Raw genomic sequence first — 22,620 nt, forward strand, 5'->3', positions numbered from 1 at the left:
TTCATTGTATTGAGTGAAACTACCGAACAACCAGACCACCCAGGATTAAAGTGTGCCTCCAATTACCGTTCGCAACAATGTTGCAGACGGGTAATTGGCAATGTGTGTAATGTGTCGTTTTGTCCTCTGGGTGGCCGCCATTCGGGAAACGAACACGTGGCGGCAGCCATCTTAAACTCCCGAACAGCGGTGTTTAGTTGTCGAGTGTCTGGAACTAAAATCGGACATTCGACTAGGCAAACACCGCTGAGACCTCCAGACTTCCATGAATTTGTGTAGAAACTACCGAATGGCCCGCCGTTCGGTAGAAAGAACCCCACGAACAAGGGAATTCATTCAAACCCTCCCCAGACTCTATAACCCAGGCAATTCGTGTGTTTTCATTCCCTTTTCTGTGACCGACCGCAGGGCCAAAATACATGGAACTATTTTCGGATATTTTTGCCATGCGGTCTGTCAAAACTTTAACCCTCCATAATTCCCGAACCCCTGGTCCGATCTGGGTGATTTTTGGATATGTGTCTCACCCAGATCAGGGCTACCAGGGGATGTAACATTTAAAGGGGTAACCCTATGTTAGGGGTACATCCAGAAACCCAGGGAATTTGTGTCTGGAATAATGGGATTATGTGTCACACTAAGAGGAGGAGATGTGTGGGAGGTAACTGGTACATTATTAGCTGTGGTACTAATTTTTGTGGATCCCTCCCTTGCATGGGAGAATGTCTTAAAAGGAGGTTGTGTGAATAAATCTGCAGTTCCTGCTTAACCCTCAAAGTAAAGTGTCGTCTCATTATTGGGGGAGGATTTATTGTATGCTGTTCCAGTTTGACTGCTAGGAGTGTAAACCTATTCGCATGGTTTGTCCTATTCGGCTGTATACAGCATTCATATGCATGAGAGAATTTATATGTTTCTCCGGTTCGGTGGTTATGGTGTCTGCTGCAGTGCTTGGAGTCCTCAGGAAGGGCTAGGAGCATCCTTCAACGGAGGTACCCAGTCGGGTTGCCAGGCGATCCGTTACACACTGCAACTGGTGTTCATGCAGTGAGTGTGTGATCAGCACTGGCAGTGTGAATGCAATGAGTGTGCAATCAGCACTGGCAGTGTGCATGCAGTGAGTGTGTGATCAGCACTGGCAGTGTGCATGCAGTGAGTGTGCGATTAGCACTGGCAGTGTGAATGCAGTGAGTGTGCGATCAGCACTGGCAGTGTGCATGCAGTGAGTGTGCGATCAGCACTGGCAGTGTGCATGCAGTGAGTGTGCGATCAGCACTGGCAGTGTGCATGCAGTGAGTGTGCGATCGGCACTGGCAGTGTGCATGCAGTGAGTGTGTGATCAGCACTGGCAGTGTGCATGCAGTGAGTGTGCGATCAGCACTGGCAGTGTGCATGCAGTGAGTGTGTGATCAGCACTGGCAGTGTGCATGCAGTGAGTGTGCGATCAGCACTGGCAGTGTGCAAGCAGTGAGTGTGTGATCAGCACTGGCAGCATGCATGCAGTGAGCGTGTGATCAGCACTGGCAGCGTGCATGCAGTGAGCGTGCGATCAGCACTGGCAGCGTGCATGCAGTGAGTGTGCGATCAGCACTGGCAGTGTGCACTGAGTGAGTGTGTGATCAGCACTGGCAGTGTGCATGCAGTGAGTGTGCGATCAGCACTGGCAGCGTGCATGCAGTGAGCGTGTGATCAGCACTGGCAGCGTGCATGCAGTGAGTGTGTGATCAGCACTGGCAGCGTGCACTGAGTGAGTGTGCGATCAGCACTGGCAGTGTGCACTGAGTGAGTGTGCGATCAGCACAGGCAGTGTGCATGCAGTGAGTGTGTGATCAGCACTGGCAGTATGCAGTGAGTGTGTGATCAGCACTGGCAGCGTGCATGCAGTGAGTGTGTGATCAGCACTGGCAGCGTGCATGCAGTGAGCGTGCGATCAGCACTGGCAGCGTGCATGCAGTGAGTGCATGTTTCACGACTAGTGATACTACTTCCCAAGCGCTTCTGTCTGGTTGAGGGTGATGGAAATTGCAGTACAGATCACACCTTGTCCAGTGGCAGAGGTGCAGTCATTATTCTGCCTCTAACACTGTACTTTCTTCTCTCCTCGAAAAAAACTGCAGATTCTTTGTTTGGTCCAAGAATGCTGATTTATTTTCCCCCAGCCATTATTCTGTGGTGCATGCGGTAAGGTAAATCATCATGGGTCCTCTCTTAGTGACTTACAGTTTCCTTTAATTCTTGCAATATTCAGAGTAGTAATAACAGAGAGCAGCAGAGGGCGGCAGAGAACATCCTTTGAATTGCAAATGTTTCCATTCATGCTGATACACTGAGATATTGAGAAAATTACAATTTTCTCTTAAAATCTGCCGTTCACCCTGATACTCTGAGAATCTATGCGTTCTTTCTGAGAATCTGCTGATTCTTCCTGATACTCTGAGAATCTGCCCATTCACCCTGATTCTTTGAGAATCTGCCCATTCAGCCTGATAGCTAACAAGTATATCTCAAACAATATACAAAAAATAAAATAATATAAAAAGCAATAGTACTTAGCTTATAAAGATGTGTAACAGCCTCCCTAGGTCGCTACTCAAACAAGCGACCTATATCATATATAGTGAACCAAGACAAAGAAGATTCGGGATATGGCTGTGTAAATCTACAGAGAAAACATAAAACAAAACATAGTGTGATATTGTTATAAAACTAAATATTCTGTGCGCAGCAATCTTTTGCACTCACAAGATGTAGACGGTATAAGCGCTCTTAGGGTGCCTCCCCCGATGTAATGGGGGGCTAGCTGGTATTTCTTATCACCTCTGGATCCTTGTTCCACCAAAAGACATCCACAGGTCAGGGTTCAGTAATAAAAAAAATATTCAATAAAAGGTGTAGTCACCATTTCAGCATAGGATATAGATAACAGAAAATTGTCCTACGCGTTTCGTTCTGTAAGAACTTCCTCAGGGACCACAATTAAAACAATAACAATGTATCAATATACAATACATGAATAAACATATCCTAAAAATACCCCCTCCCTGTGTCCTTAAATAGGGCTAATCCCTAAAGTCCATTGGTGGATCCAGTGGGTGTGTAAATCCTCCTTGTACTTGATTGGAGGGATGATCTTCCTATAGCAGCTGTTTTTCGTTTTCCAATTTTCTGTAATTTGTAATTCGGGCCCTCTAGGGCAGATACCGGAAGTAATAATTTCTGCCGAAACCGGAAGTGACGTTGCGGAAACGTCCGCGTTCCACATGCGTTCCAGCAATAACATCTCCATAACAACCGGACACGATCAACTTATTCAGAGATCATATGAAAAGAGAACTAATTGAGACCCCCATTCTACTAAAGAAAAGAGTGTTAATCATGTTCATCCATTCTCTACATATATATATAAAATATCGTCCTCATCACTAATCCTATCACATGAATTAGTATTAATCCCCACATTTAACCAAGTGATCATAATGTTTCAATGTATTAACGGCCAAAAGGCTTCACATTAGCCTGATACTCTGAGAATCTGCCCCATTCGCGCTGGGAATCTGAAAATCTGCCTGTTTATCCTGATACTCTGAGAATCTGTCTGTTCACTCTGATACTTTGAGACTCTGCTTGTTTACCCTGATACTCTGAGAATCTGCCCATTCACCTGATACTCTGAGAATCTGCCCATTCATCCCGATACTTTGGGAATATGACCTTTCATCCCGATACTTTTGAAAATCTGCCCATTCTTGATGATACTCTGAGAATCTGCACATTGACTCTAAAACTGAGAATCTGCCCATTCACCTGATACTCTGAGAATCTGTCTATTTACCATGATACTCTGAGAATCTGCCCATTCATCCTAAAACTCTGAGAATCTGCCCATTCAGCCCGATACTTTGAGAATCTGCCCATTCACCTCAATAATCTGAGAATCTACCCATTCACCATGATACTCTGAGAGTCTGCCCATTACTTTCTGATACTCTGAAATTCTGCCATTTATCCCGATACTCTGAGAATCTATCCATTTACTATGATACTCTTGAGAATCTTCCAATTTACTCTGATACAGTCTGCCTATTCAGCCCGATACTGAGAACCTGTCCATTCAGAATCTGCCCTTCACTCTGATATGCTGAGAATCTGCCTGTTCACCATGGGGGTGCGACTGTGTAAAGCTGATTAAGCAATGTGAAGCATGTAAGCTATTTTTCAGGCTTCCTGTCCCTGCCATCATACGATTTAATTTAATAAGTTTTTTATTTATGACTTGAGCTGTCACACTGCCCCAGGTCGAGCCACATTTCACATACTGCTTCCCGTAATCCACATGGAGCGACTTGCTGTGCTGCTAACAGAAAAGGAGGTAACAGTTATAAAATATAAACTCTTGCCTTTGAAATCCGCAGGAACATTACACTGGTTTCCATGGTAACTTCCCTTTTAGAATTTTGCGCCACCTTTCTATTTGCTCTCTTTTATAAAATCGGTTTTGGAATTAATGCATCTTCCAAATTATACTTTGACCTGAGACCAAAATTAAATGCTACATGTACAAATATATATTTCCCAACTCCCCAGGTTGTCCTCTTCCAACTCTCCTCTGCTGTTATACTCCCCGGGATTTTTCTTAATGTCTATTTTTTTTTTCTCTCACTTTTTCTTTTTTAATTCAAATTCTGATGCTCCCTTCAGCTTGCTTATCTTTTCTCTTGTAGCTTCGTTAAGTGCCTAGTGGTCCGACTCTATGATGTTCTCTGGTGATGCTTCACACTGTTTGTTACTTAGAGTTTAAGGGTACTAGCCCCACTAATCTAGAACTTAGTAGAACTCAGGACAGAAAGTTTTCTACAATCATTATCACTGTGTGCCCTGTGATTATAGCATGTTCACATCTATAAATCTTTCTTTCTCTTCCTGATTAGGTTGATAAGCAGGCGCTTGATGTCCAAGTACACAATAAAAATATTCAAAAGGAAATTGAAAACAAAAGAGAGGAAGCCTATGGTATGTTCTGTAAAGTTGTCCTGGTCACATGCTGCATGTTGCATCATATAATGTGTATTTGAGTGACAGGACTGATATTGTAGATGTGAGTTTTAAAGACTCTTCAATGAACTGTGAGTGAATCACAGACAATTAACAAGAGGATGGTAAATTTTAGGTCAAAATAGCCAATACATTCAACTCTTTTCAGACAAATAATGTCCCTGCAAGTAGTATTAGACATATAACCAAAAGCACAATGGGTATCTATCATGTGCACTCTGCATATTCACTGGATTCGGACTTGGGGGCATGTATACAAAGTGAAGAGGTTAATTGCTTTCTGTATTAATAAATGGCTCATTGTGTGAGTTAAGGTTTTAATGACTGTCTGGATGTGTGAATGGGGAGTTACTGTCAAGGTATCCCTAGAACAGTCATGGCCTCGCTGAGATCATCACTTAGCACGTCAACAATCTCTGCTCTCCACCAATCAGATGGTTCTCATAGGGAAGCATTGCCTTCCCTTATAAACAAACAAAGTAAGTGAGGAAGTAAGAGCCTCCTGGCCGTCTGAGTGATAGCCCGGAGGGTGCAACTAGGGACTTTTATAAAAGTTCAGAGAGTCCTATTAATGCTATTTGTATAAAATAAGTCGGAGGGAAACTTCAGTTAACACCTTTGAAGGGTTATTCCAAGCACAATGACCACTTTAGTTTTTTGAAGAGGAGCCTGGATGTGCAGTGTTTCAGTAATACAAACTGCACATACAGAGGTATTTAGGGTTGCTTGCGGAGGTGTAAGACCACAGCAATCAGTAGCATTATCCAGTCCAGAACGAGAGTTTGGGCTGCAAAAGAACTCGGTCTTGGAGTTAGATTCAAGGGTTAGTCTTTTTGGAAGGGAGAGAGGGGTGTTATTAAACACTGTTTTATTGGTTGGATTAAACCTTTACATATTCTTGGTATTCAAGTCCAACTTCAGTTAATACATTGTATCGTGTATGGAAATGTGCATTCCTTGGATAAGTAAAAATCATTAAAACATAAATACAATTTTATAATGTATTGAGATGAATGCAAATACCAGGTGCATCCTTTAGGGTTTGTCTGCTAATTGGAACTGAAATAATCACTGCATTGTCAATCAGTCTAATATTTTTTTAAATTTGTTCACTTAAAGCTTCACAAATGAAACAACATGACAGCATTGTCTGCTTACTGGACAAGAGACAACAAGAAGACATTAAAAACCTGAACAGGGCCATCGATGAGTTCCGGCTGGGCTTGCAGAAGAAAGAGAATCGCAGGGAATTTGATCTGTATGACCCGCAGGCCCTGAAGAAGGACCTCCCTGCCCGCCTGTCTGATGAAGACCCTCGTTGCAGCGTTTCCGGCGTGCAGAAATTGATGGGAGAAGATTTAAATCAGAGGAACCGAAAAAAAGATCAACAGGAGCAGCTAAGAGAATGGTCCCTGCAGCAGCAGCATGAGTGGGCGCATGCATTAGAAGATCAGAAGCTGTCAGGTTAACAAGCCATGTTCTTTCTATTTTAATTCCCAACAATTTCAGTTTTAGTAAATAACCCAAAGGGAATCCACATTGATTTTAACATTTGAATTAATTTCCAGGGTTATTCACTAAAGTGTGAATTGTCGGGAATTGAGAGTCAAATAGTTAAATTCCTGACAATTCGGACGTTGACAGATAACCCTTTGCGCCATAGCTTAAAGTATCCAAATGACCCGTGGGCATAACGAGGTGTTATAACCTCTCAGATGTGCTTTCCTGTATTTTAGTCAAGCCTGCAAACGCTATCGGGCATAAACTGGTGCAAAGTGTGCAGCTGACGTAACACAACAACGTCCAGGCCTTTGCTGTCCCCATGTTTTTACACAATTTGAAGTCATTAATTTATGGGGATCTGGGTCTAAGGACTTTTAATGAACCCTTTCTAGCTTTGTGGGGTTCATTTTATAACCTGGTTAAAAGACTGTCGTGACTGTCATGTCTTTTATATGGGCCGTTCACAGGGAATTATGGTGCGTTTAAAACGTGACAATATGACTCTGTATTTGGTGCAAATTAAAATAAATGTTTTTTTTTTGTTTTTAAATCTATTGATTAATATAAAAGAACATGTAAGAACTGTCTTTTAGACAGCTATTAGAAAGTAATTTTCCCTTTGAAGCCCCATCCATCTTTAAATGGGCACATCTCTTTATCCCACAAATCTTTGTAGCCATTAAGATTTGAATTCTCAGCAGAAACATATCTAGAGACCAGTCACTCCACTTATTCCTCTTAAATCGCTTCTTCAGTAACAAAATGTGTGCTTTATACTGTGATTTCCTGCAGTGAGATGTGGTAGTAGTGGATAGTAGCAATAATGAGCCTGGAACAACAGGTTTATGGAAAGGTTGAGAGTTTATTCCACGTAGTGTGGACTAGCGTTGAGTGTTGCAGGTTTATTATCGCTACTATTTGTATTGGGGTAATAAGGGGACCCTGGACCTAGCACATGCATAACTGAAGTGCTGACGTCTTTTAGTTTGCTATACTAGCAGTGCAGACCTGACTTGCGGAAGGCTGGACCAGGTGTAAAAGATGTCTTAAACTGGGTGTGAAAAGGGCAAAAACAGCATATCTGATGAGAAAAAGAGTCCGAGCTTTGTCTTACAGTGATTGAATTAAGCCATTGAGCTCTCCATAACCTGCTCAGATATTCAGAACTTCATTGTGAAAGTGTTTCCTAGTCTACCAACCGCTGACAAGTTATTTGACTGCTATCATTGCCGCTCAGACCGACCATTGCTATTGTGTGACCTTATCTCGCAGATCACTCTTTCTGCTTTGATGTATTGAACTTTATTTACCCCTTCCACCTGCAATTCATTGCATATTGATCCTATTCACACCAAAGCCATGACACATTGTTCTACATTGATGATACACTTTGTTACTCACTGCAGCTGGTACGTGCCATGCTCCACCTTGCCAAGTCTATGACACTGGTACATAGCTGATAGCTCTATAAGATTTCCAACAGGACTATTCAAGGGAACCCTTTTTTGTAATGGTGAGCTCTGGGTCCTCATGCTTAAGGACAAAAGTCTAGACCCAATCATGGTAGTGAAAAATGATACCTTTTATTTAATCGAAATTGCATAGAAAATACGAACACAGCATACAGAGGGGAACGGGGGCACATCACATCACATCACAACGCGTTTCATGCCTACAGGGTACTTTTTCTGAGGATGTGCTATATAGTCACTAAACGCATGGACGTTTTTCCGGCTGTGCCTCCTCTATGCACTGCTTGTACCCGTATCTTGATGGAGTAAAGGTATGATGTTTTACTACCACTATTTAGTCCAAACATTTGTCCTGAAACACAAGGACCCAGCGCTCACCGTTACATGTGTCTTCTGAGGGAGGAGAATCTACTCATCAGGATTTTACTTGTGATCAATAGTTTCTATGCTTAATACTTCATTCATGCTGTTAGTCTATAAATTGCACTTGTTTTAAATAACTCTTTTAATTTCTGAAAAATGGATATATAAAAGTTAGATATATTTCTGCAATTCATGCATTCAGCACCATTGGAATCAGATGTCCACATTATAATTAATACTGAGTCCCTTGGGATGGCACAAGCTGAACATCTTTTCATAGACCCAGGACCATGGGACAATGCCCACAGCCTAAAGGCACCATAACCACTAGAACGACAAGTCGTTTTTAGGTCGCTCACACTGCTCCTTTAAAGGAGCCAGGAAGTCCCCACCCCCATCCCTACCAGCGGCTGTGCTACTGCTGTTATTGATTCATCTAATTCAAAAGTATCCTCATTTTATGGCATGTAATTCTCCTTTTTGTTTGACCGCTGTGAAAATAAAAACTGTTCTTCTGAATGCAGAAAGTCTCTATGACAAGATGAGAATTGAACTTGACCAGAAGGCAATGGAGTTACAGAAAATGGAGGAGAGCGCGAGGAAAGCTATCTGTATGCACACAAAGAATTTCAACAAAGCGCAGGTAATTGCCCAGAAACCCAGCAGGCATTTAAAGTAATTGTTCATCGCACAGCTCTGTCAGATGACATATAATATTTGCCTTTAATCTCGGAAGGAAGCCCATATTTCGAGAACTGCTCATCATGAGTGATTCTTTTGATCCTTGCATTTCCGTTAACAACGCAGTATGATGGCAGGGATCAAGTAACAAAAACATTGTTAAAGAATTTTATGTCTCTGAAGTTTATTCACTAGAAGCTGAGTTGTAGTGAATTAAAAAAACAAATAACAAAATTTAGCATTAAAAAGCCAAACTGTGACTATAGTTTAGTTGGAGACTTTTTCTTTCCAAATCAGCACTTTTTAATAAAATTTTGTGATTCTTTTTTTCATTTCACTTCAGTCCACTATTTAGTTAATAAACCCCTCCGAATTCAGTATCTACTCTCCCGTGGTGAACCAAGAATCTGAATAATTAACATAATTAATCACACTACCTTCATAATTTCCTCGTTATAATGTCCCCAGCAGAGGAGATGAGTTTAGGGTGCCAGAGAATTCAATTGGTTTTCAAACCAAACATGGATTTTACGAATTGTCACATAAAGACCGCTTTAATAAACAGAATGGAACAATTTGTGCAGAATGTCCCACCTTAACCCTCTCTACGTTACTTTGCTGAGCTGACTTGCATGCTATGTAACCAATTTCCTGTCTTGCACCATCTAAGATGGTTTTTGAAAAAAGCCCAGAGTCAGCAATTAGTGAGTAAGGGGATCAGGAGACTTGCTTACACTGTAAGCTGTGTGGGGATGACACTATTTCTACTGTACCAGCTTTTACAACATACCGTACCTCCCAAGTCTACAGTCCCAATGTGGGATCTGTGGGACTCTTGTACTGGGTCATTTCTCTGGTATTTCAATTTTCCCCGTCAGCCAGATCCCCCCACATGTCCGTGCTGATGCCCACGATATCTGTGCCTACCAGCTTCCCAGAACGCCAGACCTAAATATTGGAAGTTCTGTTCCAATTCACGTTTTAGGGAATAACCCTGTCTTGGTGTTTCATGCAGTGTAACTGGCTTATTTACCAAGCAGACATATAGCAGACTCCATTACCATCTGACACTTTCCATCCACAAATATAGACTTACCTAGAGCTTAGGTCCACAATATAGCACAAACCCCATATCTGTTTGGTATTTATATGGCATTGGATCACTTGATTTGTCAGAAGCCATGATACAATGCCTCCATATCACAGCATTTTCTTTACCTCACCATAAAACCCAGTAACCCAATTGTGCAGCGATACAGAATATGCTGGCACTATATAAATAATAAAATGGTAATAATACATGTATGTATTACAGTATCATGGGGTCACAAGGAACTGAATGCAAATGGCAGGCTTTGTTTATTGTATTTTTTTGTTTATAGCTGTTCTTTGTAAGAGCTTACACAAAAAAAAAACCTGTTTGAAGATAATGTTGTTTGTTGGCATTATGTAGATACATATATACACACATCCTGGCCAATCAGAATCCTTATATATTATATCTAGGCTCTGTGTCACAGTAGGTACTTGGTAGGTGTGTGCACCTGAAAACCTTGAACTCTGTGATACCGTGTTTACTGGCCAATTCTTGTTTTAGATATACAATACTGCAATTATTCCTAATTACCTGGTTAGGTACAATTAAGGATATGCACACACAATCCTGGGTTTTATAACAGCTTCTTTGCTACGATCTGCATATCCCTTGTCACATCTTGGCCACAAAAATAGATACTATTTCCCATAATCAACATCTGAAGCAAGAATTCATTTTAACTACTTGTTATTTTGCAACTTAACTGCATTCCTAGGCCTGGGTTAGTTCCAGGCTAAAACCACTCATAAAAGAGCATTTTTTAGTTTTTTTTACCCCAAATAATTTATTTTGATCTCCGTAAAACTTGCCATTGGAACTCCTGCCGTTCACAAATTGCAAGAGGAGCAAGTCATAATATATGAGGGTTCTGCAGTTTAAACATCTTTTTAGATTTCAACACTACCCTAGAATGGAAGAATGAAAAAATAGTAATAATAAACATTGTTTTGTTAAGAAAGTTGCGCAATCTCATGAGCTCTGTTAGACGTCTCGCTGGCTCTTATTTCCAGTTAGCTATCCTGACTGCTCTGGAATGTTTTTGTGGGAACGATTGACTGTTATGTAAGAGTTATATAATTATTTAAGAATTGTGTAATTACGGCTGATGTCTGTGTTCTTCAAATAAGAGATTGAAGCTCTTGAAACGTACACGTTAAGTTCTCCAATGTGCCCTTTTCAGGCTTTGAAGCAACCCTTGAAGACGTAGCTCACTTGTTTTAAGTTGAAGAACGTTTCCAGTTAATTGCAGGTTTTAATCATTGCCGTTGATGACCCATTACCCACTTCTTGATCTTGCCGTAACTGTAGCAATGAGTAGTTTCAGTGACACACCAAGTTCATGGCCCCAGGTGTCTGTATTGAAATTGATCTTGAATTTTTACATTAATTTTATGTAAACTGGTGTTTAAAGCCTCATAGAAATAATAGGGATTTCTGACACTTTACAGGGAAGAAACATCAATTTTTTTTTTATAAGGCCACTAAACTTTAAATGGGCATACACTGCGCTAATTAAGTTTACCTTCCTCCTACAAAGCGCAGTTATTACAATATATGTGGTCAAACTTGTATAAGGCGCACATTTCTCACCCTCTCCTTGACCTTCTCCACAGTTTGTAGTGCTACAACATGGAATGTGACATTATTTATATGTTTTATTAGGACACACATTTCACTAAAGATAAAAAAGTGCTGTCTGCAGTCTGTGCGTGATATTTACAGTCTGTGCGTGATATTTACAGTCTGAGCGTGATGTCAGCAGTCTATGCGTGATGTCAGCAGTCTATGCGTGATGTCAGCAGTCTGTGCGTGCTGTCTGCAGTCTGTGCGGGATATTTGCAGTCTGTGCATGCTGTCTGCAGTCTGTGCGTGCTGTCAGCAGTCTGTGCGTGCTGTCAGCAGTCTGTGCGTGCTGTCAGCAGTCTGTGCGTGCTGTCAGCAGTCTGTGCGTGCTGTCAGCAGTCTGTGCGTGATATTTGCAGTCTGAGCGTGCTGTCTGCAGTCTGTGCGTGCTGTCTGCAGTCTGTGCGTGCTGTCTGCAGTCTGTGCGTGATATTTGCAGTCTGCGCGTGCTGTCTGCAGTCTGCGCGTGCTGTCTGCAGTTGTGCGTGCTGTCTGCAGTCTGTGCGTGCTGTCTGCAGTCTGTGCGTGCTGTCTGCAGTCTGTGCGTGGTATCTGCAGTCTGTGTGTGATATCTGCAGTCTGGGATCTGTATGTGCTTGGTTACTTGGGATTCTTTGATTTTCTTTAACAGGCTGCAGAAAATTCCAAAAGAAAAGAGTTGGAGAAGAATCTGGAAATAGAAGACAATTTGGCGGAAATCAATAACCTCGTAGAAGGGGATCTTCTTTCCGAAAATCCTGATCAGGCATCAAGTGTGTTTGGTCCTCATCGTGTGGTCCCAGATCGCTGGAAAGGAATGACCCCCCAGCAGGTGCAGGAAATACAAAATATACAACAGCAGCAGATACAAGAGCACCTGGTAATGTATCCATTCCATAACCCAAAATACTATGTAGGAGAGATACTAGTACAAGAACTGTGTTTATTATTGTATTGGGCAGTTAAAGGACGACTGTCACATTGTATGTCTGTTAATGTGTGTTAATTTCAATAAACAGTATTGATGTGTAGGCATTAGACGATCACGAAGCAGAAGTCAATGTAAATCTCCTACCTGAACCAGGTAATAGGTGCAGCTATTTTAAATAAATATTTTTGAGGCCCATAAAATGCATTAAAGTCATACTGATGACCAGAGCGTCCCTTTAAGATTTGATGCCCTTTGTCTGTCTTTTATATATTATTGTATATTTGTTAAAAATTGTAGTTCTGTTTTCTGCTTATTTGCACGTCAGCATGGATGTGAAAAGACACTCGCATATGAAATTCCAAAATTTACTACAAATCCCCACATTGTCCAGCAGCTGAAGAGTTCACACCAAACCTGGATGTAACAGCTACTCCCTTAACTTTCCTAAGATACTAAAATATATTTTCTAAAAGTTCTACTCTGATTCAGAATTTTCCTGCGGAAACGCTCAATAAATTGCTTTTTACTTTCTAACATATGAAATGGTTCCTGCTCAAACTCCTGAGCGGCAATAAATCTATCCCAGAAGGCACTTCCGGTTCCGATCCTTTACTCCCACTCCCACCATGTCTTACGGACCTTTTTTTGGACCTTAAAGGGTTGCTATAACTCTTTTTCACATAATAATCTTTATACTTTATAATGCAATGGTGGGCACCAATAACTATGTCCACTCCTCTTTTTATGCTAAAACATTTTAAATAAGTTAAAACTTACCTTGAATCCTGTGCCGGGCAAAGTTTGGTTTGCTTGTTTTAACACACCATTTGTTGTCACGCAAAATCACTCCGAGGTTATTTGATTAGATTGTTCTGCCAGGCTCAGAACACAAGGGGTAGAAATAAGTAGTGGATGTGTGGCAGGATTTAAATGTGTATATAGAAAGGATGATTGTAGAAAATGCAGGGGGGTGGAGACCAGGAGGAAGCGCACCAAGGGAATAAGGACACATTGAAGCTTTCCCTTGCAAGCATGCTGCCAGTAAGGGTAAAAGCCAATAGCACATAATGTTTGTACACAATTGACATTGGGCAGCCCGGAGCTCTGTTGTGACAGAGCTCCTGTACGCCTACCGAGTACCTCTGCCAAGTCTGATTCCTCACTGCCACAAGGGACTCTGGAACACAGCAGAACCAGTTGTCGAAGCTTGACTGGGATTTCTTTAGAGCTTTCCACCCAACCAGGCTGCAGCTCTCTTCTTCAGGGTAGCTAGCTTCCTGTCTGCCTACTCTTCTGCAGCTCTCCTTCCAGGCAGGTATCCACCTCTGCCTGCACTGTGATAGCTTTTGCCTTTAGAAATGCACTTGCGGGTCTTAAGCCTATCTCTTTTTTTGACTTGTCCCTGGCTACAGGGATCAAGAAGCCAGTCAACAGGTCTAATGACTCTGCTCCTGGATTCCTGAAAAAAATCCACACAGGACACACAGTTCCAGAAACTAACATACCATTCTTTATATTTGAACCAGGACTTGCCTTTAGGGACTAATCATTAAACATGTGGTGGTGACCATAAGAATATAAACAGAAAACATAAGGTGAAGAACAAGCAACATAACGATGTCTCAAATATATAACATAATTACAACTTTTCAAACTATGGGAAAACACTGATCTATAGATGCAACTTGTCATTTTTTGTTGTTGCTATTTTCTTAATTTGCATATTGTAATTATGCAAATTAATGCATGTTTCAGTTTCCATCAACAGGGGGCAATGGAGAGCCTGAAAGATTCCTCTTTTAAAACAAGGATATCCCAGCCTCACAAACCCAAACCGTGGGGGGGAAGGGGAGGAAGCAGTCTGAATGATCCCCTTCTATCTGCCTCAACAAAACAGAACCCCATCAGGGCCCTTAGTCAATGGGAAGGAGACGGACCTGCAGTCCTCTTCAAGTATGGTAACGAAAGATTCCATTACATCGGTCATGCGTGCCGTGGATGCAACTAGTCCCGGCTCAAAAATCATGCAGAAAAAATATTTTTTGAGATCTGTACAATGGTGAAACATTTTCTATATAATTCACTCACACCCAAAACACAAATCCTTCCCTGTGCAGCCACGGATGGAAATGTGAGTGGTAAACTTTTACAGCCAGTACATTTCTAAATAGACATTAGATAGCTCAAATTCCCCAGTACTATGCTAAGTCACTTTGTCAAACATCTCGATTGAAAGTGTTTTAGTTTGAGTTATGAAACCAGAAGGCAGAATCAAATAGTATAAGCATGGATGTGATACCTTAGCAGCTCCACTGTTCATAGTTACATAGTTACATAGCTGAAAAGAGACTTGCGTCCATCAAGTTCAGCCTTCCTCACATATGTTTTTTGCTGTTGATCCAAAAGAAGGCAAAAAAACCCAGTTTGAAGCACTTCCAATTTTGCAACAAGCTAGGAAAAAAATTCCTTCTTGACCCCAGAATGGCAGTCAGATTTATCCTTGGATCAAGCAGTTATTACCCTATATTGAAAGATTATATCCTTGAATATTCTGTTTTTGCAAGTATGCATTTAGTAGCTGTTTGAACATCTGTATGGACTCTTCATGGGTTTATGATCTTCTCTTTCCACACTGTTAAACTAATGCCTCCTTAATCCTCTGTACTCCGGGCCATGCACGAGAAGGACATCTTGTTTTTCAGGAGGCTTATTGCATTGCAGATTGTATCTGTTTGTGAATATCTTGGATGCTTCTATCTCCAGCCTATGATCACCCACCCTATCACTAGTCTGTGTCAGGCGTTTCTATCCCCAGCCTAAATACTAGCCAAGGTCAGGAACACACAACGAAACACAGTTGCAAGGAATAGCCAAAAGTCAGGGATACCAGAATACAGGGAAGTCAGAACGAAGCAAAAGTCAATAACCAAAGAAACACGATCAGGAGCACACTCTCGGATAACCAACAAAGGGAAATCACGACAGGGCAATGATTAGAAGAAATGAGTGAGTTAAAAATCCCTCTTGTGAATATGACCCCAGAACGTGTGCGCGCGTCCTCTGCGTGACATCATCCGTACATTGACATCGCTACTATCGTGAACAGTCGTGGGGCTACATAACAGTGTGGATCCGCAGCGGCCGGCGTCCACTGGCATGTTGCAAAAACCCGGTCTTATGGCATAGGACCGCCAAGCAGCACTTCTCCTATACTTGGAAGGGTGATTTTTGTTGTGCATAGCATATGGAGAGGATGTAAACATGACAGTGTCAGGCGTTTCTATCCCCATCTCTGTGCTCATTTTGCCTGTCTATCTCCAGTCTGTGCTCATTTTGCCTGTCTATCTCCAGTCTGTGCTCATTTCGCCTGTCTATCTCCAGTCTATGTAGTTCATTTTGCCTGTCTATCTCCAGTCTATGTAGCTCATTTCGCCTGTCTATCTCCAGTCTGTGCTCATTTCGCCTGTCTATCTCCAGTCTGTGCTCATTTTGCCTGTCTATCTCCAGTCTGTGCTCATTTCGCCTGTCTATCTCCAGTCTGTGCTCATTTTGCCTGTTTATCTCCAGTCTGTGCTCATATTTGCCTGTTTATCTCCAGTCTGTGCTCATTTCGCCTGTCTATCTCCAGTCTATGTAGCTCATTTTGCCTGTCTATCTCCAGTCTGTGCTCATTTCGCCTGTCTATCTCCAGTCTGTGCTAATTTTGCCTGTTTATCTCCAGTCTGTGCTCATTTCGCCTGTCTATCTCCAGTCTATGTAGCTCATTTCGCCTGTCTATCTCCAGTCTGTGCTCATTTCGCCTGTCTATCTCCAGTCTGTGCTCATTTCGCCTGTCTATCTCCAGTCTATGTAGCTCATTTCGCCTGTCTATCTCCAGTCTATGTAGCTCATTTCGCCTGTCTATCTCCAGTCTGTGCTCATTTCGCCTGTCTATCTCCAGTCTGTGCTCATTTCGCCTGTCTATCTCCAGTCTGTGCTCATTTCGCCTGTCTATCTCCAGTCTATGTAGTTAATTTTAATAGTGAAAAAAGGCAGGTGAATGGTAGTGAGACCCAAGTGCAGGCAAGCCTCTGTATACAGGTCACTCCAACCTTAAACAAAACATGCAAACAAAAAGTAGAAAGTACAGGGCGCCACAGTCACTATAAAGGTAATCTGATGAATGGGGTTAAGAAAGAGTAAAAAAGTAGGGTAGATAAAATGAAAATTTATTGAAAATTTGAACAATACCAGCACATAATATGTGCAATAGATAAAAGATAAAAAAGAGCCACAATGGGCTACAGGTCCCTTAAGTATAGCAGCTCAATACAATAAAGTACAATGGTGCATACAAATTATGAGAAGTGCAAATGCTAAAGTGCAGAATCAACAAAGTGAAGAGGCAAAAAACCAAATCACTAATAAAAATTAAAAACAGCACTTAATCAAATACAAATGCAGCACAACAAGTGATAACCAAAGTACATAAAAAAGAGACTGCTAATACCAAAATACAGGGTCCCAGCTGTTGCTCAACGCGTTTCGTCCGTGTGACTTCCTCAGGAGATTTTTTACTCTTTCTTAACCCCATTCATCAGATTACCCTTATAGTGACTGTGGCGCCCTGTACTTTCTACTTTTTGTTTGCATATGTAGTTCATTTCGCCTGTCTATCTCCAGTCTATGTAGCTCATTTCGCCTGTCTATCTCCAGTCTATGTAGCTCATTTTGCCTGTCTATCTCCAGTCTGTGCTCATTTTGCCTGTCTATCTCCAGTCTGTGCTCATTTTGCCTGTTTATCTCCAGTCTGTGCTCATTTCGCCTGTCTATCTCCAGTCTATGTAGCTCATTTCGCCTGTCTATCTCCAGTCTGTGCTCATTTCGCCTGTCTATCTCCAGTCTGTGCTCATTTCGCCTGTCTATCTCCAGTCTATGTAGCTCATTTCGCCTGTCTATCTCCAGTCTATGTAGCTCATTTCGCCTGTCTATCTCCAGTCTGTGCTCATTTCGCCTGTCTATCTCCAGTCTGTGCTCATTTCGCCTGTCTATCTCCAGTCTGTGCTCATTTCGCCTGTCTATCTCCAGTCTGTGCTCATTTCGCCTGTCTATCTCCAGTCTGTGCTCATTTCGCCTGTCTATCTCCAGTCTATGTAGCTCATTTCGCCTGTATATCTCCAGTCTGTGCTCATTTCGCCTGTCTATCTCCAGTCTATGTAGCTCATTTCGCCTGTCTATCTCCAGTCTATGTAGCTCATTTTGCCTGTCTATCTCCAGTCTGTGCTCATTTCGCCTGTCTATCTCCAGTCTGTGCTCATTTTGCCTGTTTATCTCCAGTCTGTGCTCATTTCGCCTGTCTATCTCCAGTCTATGTAGCTCATTTCGCCTGTCTATCTCCAGTCTATGTAGCTCATTTCGCCTGTCTATCTCCAGTCTATGTAGCTCATTTCGCCTGTCTATCTCCAGTCTGTGCTCATTTCGCCTGTCTATCTCCAGTCTATGTAGCTCATTTCGCCTGTCTATCTCCAGTCTGTGCTCATTTCGCCTGTCTATCTCCAGTCTGTGCTCATTTCGCCTGTCTATCTCCAGTCTGTGCTCATTTCGCCTGTCTATCTCCAGTCTATGTAGCTCATTTCGCCTGTATATCTCCAGTCTATGTAGCTCATTTCGCCTGTATATCTCCAGTCTGTGCTCATTTCGCCTGTCTATCTCCAGTCTATGTAGCTCATTTCGCCTGTCTATCTCCAGTCTATGTAGCTCATTTCGCCTGTCTATCTCCAGTCTGTGCTCATTTCACCTGTCTATCTCCAGTCTGTGCTCATTTCGCCTGTCTATCTCCAGTCTGTGCTCATTTCGCCTGTCTATCTCCAGTCTGTGCTCATTTCGCCTGTCTATCTCCAGTCTATGTAGTTAATTTTAATAGTGAAAAAAGGCAGGTGAATGGTAGTGAGACCCAAGTGCAGGCAAGCCTCTGTATACAGGTCACTCCAACCTTAAACAAAACATGCAAACAAAAAGTAGAAAGTACAGGGCGCCACAGTCACTATAAAGGTAATCTGATGAATGGGGTTAAGAAAGAGTAAAAAAGTAGGGTAGATAAAATGAAAATTTATTGAAAATTTGAACAATACCAGCACATAATATGTGCAATAGATAAAAGATAAAAAAAGAGCCACAATGGGCTACAGGTCCCTTAAGTATAGCAGCTCAATACAATAAAGTACAATGGTGCATACAAATTATGAGAAGTGCAAATGCTAAAGTGCAGAATCAACAAAGTGAAGAGGCAAAAAACCAAATCACTAATAAAAATTAAAAACAGCACTTAATCAAATACAAATGCAGCACAACAAGTGATAACCAAAGTACATAAAAAAGAGACTGCTAATACCAAAATACAGGGTCCCAGCTGTTGCTCAACGCGTTTCGTCCGTGTGACTTCCTCAGGAGATTTTTTACTCTTTCTTAACCCCATTCATCAGATTACCCTTATAGTGACTGTGGCGCCCTGTACTTTCTACTTTTTGTTTGCATATGTAGTTCATTTCGCCTGTCTATCTCCAGTCTATGTAGCTCATTTCGCCTGTCTATCTCCAGTCTATGTAGCTCATTTCGCCTGTCTATCTCCAGTCTATGTAGCTAATTTCGCCTGTCTATCTCCAGTCTATGTAGCTCATTTCGCCTGTCTATCTCCAGTCTATGTAGCTCATTTTGCCTGTCTATCTCCAGTCTATGTAGCTCATTTTGCCTGTCTATCTCCAGTCTGTGCTCATTTCGCCTGTCTATCTCCAGTCTGTGCTCATTTTGCCTGTCTATCTCCAGTCTGTGCTCATTTTGCCTGTCTATCTCCAGTCTGTGCTCATTTTGCCTGTCTATCTCCAGTCTGTGCTCATTTTGCCTGTCTATCTCCAGTCTGTGCTCATTTTGCCTGTCTATCTCCAGTCTGTGCTCATTTTGCCTGTCTATCTCCAGTCTGTGCTCATTTCGCCTGTCTATCTCCAGTCTATGTAGTTCATTTCGCCTGTCTATCTCCAGTCTATGTAGCTCATTTCGCCTGTCTATCTCCAGTCTATGTAGCTAATTTCGCCTGTCTATCTCCAGTCTGTGTAGCTCATTTCGCCTGTCTATCTCCAGTCTATGTAGTTCATTTCGCGTGTCTATCTCCAGTCTGTGTAGCTTATTTTTATCTCTGGCGTTTTAACACACCCTGCATTTAGTCATTATTTCTCTTTGTTTTGGGGAGTAATTTCATAGTAATTAGTTATTTATAAGCAGGATATCTACATGTTTATTAGTTTATGTTCTGGCCACTGTATCCCGTGCTTACAGTATTAAAGGGATCCTATAGTGCCAGGAAAACAAACCCGTTTTCCCGGCACTATAGGTCTCTACAGTGCCCACCTCCCTCGCGACTCCCCTCCCTCGGGGCTGAAGGGGTTCAAACCCCTTCAGCCACTTTCCTGAATCCAGCGCCGATGTCCCTCGGCGCTGGGTCAGGCTCCGCCCACGCTCCTCCTCCGCCAACGTCAGCCGGCGTGGATGACCTAATGCGCATGGGCTGCAATGGCCGTGCGCGCATTAGACCTCCCCATAGAAAAGCATTATTCAATGTTTTTCTATGGGGAAAATCTGACGCTGGAGGTCTTTGAGGACGCCCAGCGTCAGATAACGGACCAAAAGTCAGTTTGGATTCCGGAAGCGCCTGTTAGACAACCACAGAGGTAAGACTTAGAGCTGCAATGTAAACATGGTAGTGTCTCTGGAACTGCACTGTTTTACATTGCAGCACTAAGTGCACAAATGTCACAGCACCCAGACTACAATGAACTGAAGTGGTCTGGGTGCCTACAGTGTCTCTTTAATTGAAGAACTAAACTGATGTAATATTTATTTTCATTGCAGAGAATTAAGGAGGAAGAGAGACAAAAAGCAGCAGAGTGGGATAGGCAGAGAGTGCATGCCGCCCGGGAAATGACACTCCTAGAACGGCAGCAGAAAAGGCAAGAACGAGAGCTGCGCAAAGCGCAAGATCACATCAATCAGCAGCTTGCACAGGCAAACAAAGCTCAGTAAGTATCTGTGTAACTCGTAACACATACTAATACACAACACAATATACAAGGTCACTCTCCATAACACAATAACACAATATTAACTCAGAATGCAAGGACATTCTCCATAACACAATAGCAAAGAATCACTATAGGGTCAGGAACACTAACATGTATTCCTGACCCTATAGTGTTAAAACAACCATCTAGCCCCACTGGACTCCTCATGCCTCCAAAAATATAGCAAAATCTTACTGTATTCAAGCCTAAAGCTGTAACTCTGCATGCTATTTGCCTCAGAAAAACAAGCAGTCTGCTGACATCATTAGAAGTGGTGGCCTGTTCCAATCACAATGCTTCCCCATAGGATTGGCTGAGACTGACAAAGAGGCAGATCAGGGGCAGAGCCAGCATGATTCAAACACAGCCCTGGCCAATCAGCATTTACTCATAGAGAGGAATTGAATCAATGAATCTCTATGAGGACAGTTTAGTGTCTGCCTGCAGAGTGAGGAGATACTGAATGTTTGGATGCATTTTAGGCAGCCATGACCCAGGAAGGATCTCTAACAGCTATCCGAGGAGTGGCCAGTGAAGTTATCACTAGGATGTAATGTAAACACTACATTTTCTCTAAAAAAAAACTGTGTTTACAGCAAAAAGCCTGAAGGTAATGATTCAACTCACCAGAACAAATTCAATACGCTGTAGTTGTTCTGGTGACTATAGTGCCCCTTTAACTCAGAATAGAAGGAAATTCTCCATAACACAATATTAATTCAGAATACAAGACATTCTCCATAACACAATATTAACTCAGAATACACGGCCCTTCTCCATAACACAACAACACAATATCAACTCAGAATACAAGGATCTCCATAACACAACAACACAATATTAACTCAGAATACAAGGTCCTTCTCCATAACACAACAACACAATATTAACTCAGAATACAAGGTAATTCTCCATAACACAATAACACAATATTAGCTCAGAATACAAGGACATTCTTCATAACACAATATTAACTCAGGATACAAGGTCCTTCTCCATAACACAACAACACAATATTAACTCAGAATACAAGGATCTCCATAACACAACAACACAATATTAACTCCGAATACAAGGATCTCCATAACACAACAACACAATATTAACTCTGAATACAAAGTCCTTCTCCATAACACAACAACACAATATTAACTCAGAATACAAGGTCCTTCTCCATAACACAACAACACAATATTAACTCAGAATACAAGGTCCTTCTCCATAACACAACAACACAATATTAACTCAGAATACAAGGTCCTTCTCCATAACACAACAACACAATATTAACTCAGAATACAAGGTCATTCTCCATAACACAACAACACAATAGTAACTCAGAATACAAGGTCATTCTCCATCACACAATAGTAACTCAGAATACAAGGTCCTTCTCCATAACACAATAACACATTAACTCAGAATACAAGGTCCTTCTCCATAACACAACAACACAATATTAACTCAGAATACAAGGTCATTCTCCATCACACAATAGTAACTCAGAATACACGGTCATTCTCCAGAAAGGATGTAAAATAGACACATGAAACAACGATAACTATGATAAAAGTATGACATAGAAGGTGCCATCAGCTGTGGGAGTTTTGATGCCAGTTCTGTTAGTTGGAGCACAAGACAAAGAGGTTTAGTATCACTAAGTGAGTGTTGATGACCAATAAATAAACCGTACCGTGAATTAATGTAGACGTGATGAGAAGTGCTAAACAGAACGACTTGGAAAGCACAACAACAAGAACAGCAATCACAAGCTTTGAGTTTCTACCAATTAATATTGGCATGAAAGTCTATTATACTACTAAATGTGAA

General features: G+C 41.8%; 1 protein-coding gene across 2 annotated transcripts in view; it reads left to right on the forward strand.

Annotated features, from left to right (window-relative positions):
- RIBC2 (RIB43A domain with coiled-coils 2) overlaps positions 1-22,620 on the forward strand; it is a 32,061-nt gene that overhangs the window by 7,054 nt on the left and 2,387 nt on the right. For both annotated transcript variants that reach the window (XM_063446744.1, XM_063446743.1), the window contains 5 exons: positions 4,929-5,010; positions 6,172-6,516; positions 8,915-9,033; positions 12,422-12,649; positions 20,582-20,748. In XM_063446744.1, the coding sequence (XP_063302814.1) occupies positions 4,929-5,010; positions 6,172-6,516; positions 8,915-9,033; positions 12,422-12,649; positions 20,582-20,748 (941 nt within the window). The remainder of the gene's footprint in view (positions 1-4,928; positions 5,011-6,171; positions 6,517-8,914; positions 9,034-12,421; positions 12,650-20,581; positions 20,749-22,620) is intronic.

The sequence above is a fragment of the Pelobates fuscus genome, chromosome 3, assembly GCF_036172605.1.
Source record: "Pelobates fuscus isolate aPelFus1 chromosome 3, aPelFus1.pri, whole genome shotgun sequence".
In the NCBI taxonomy this organism is placed as follows: domain Eukaryota; kingdom Metazoa; phylum Chordata; class Amphibia; order Anura; family Pelobatidae; genus Pelobates; species Pelobates fuscus.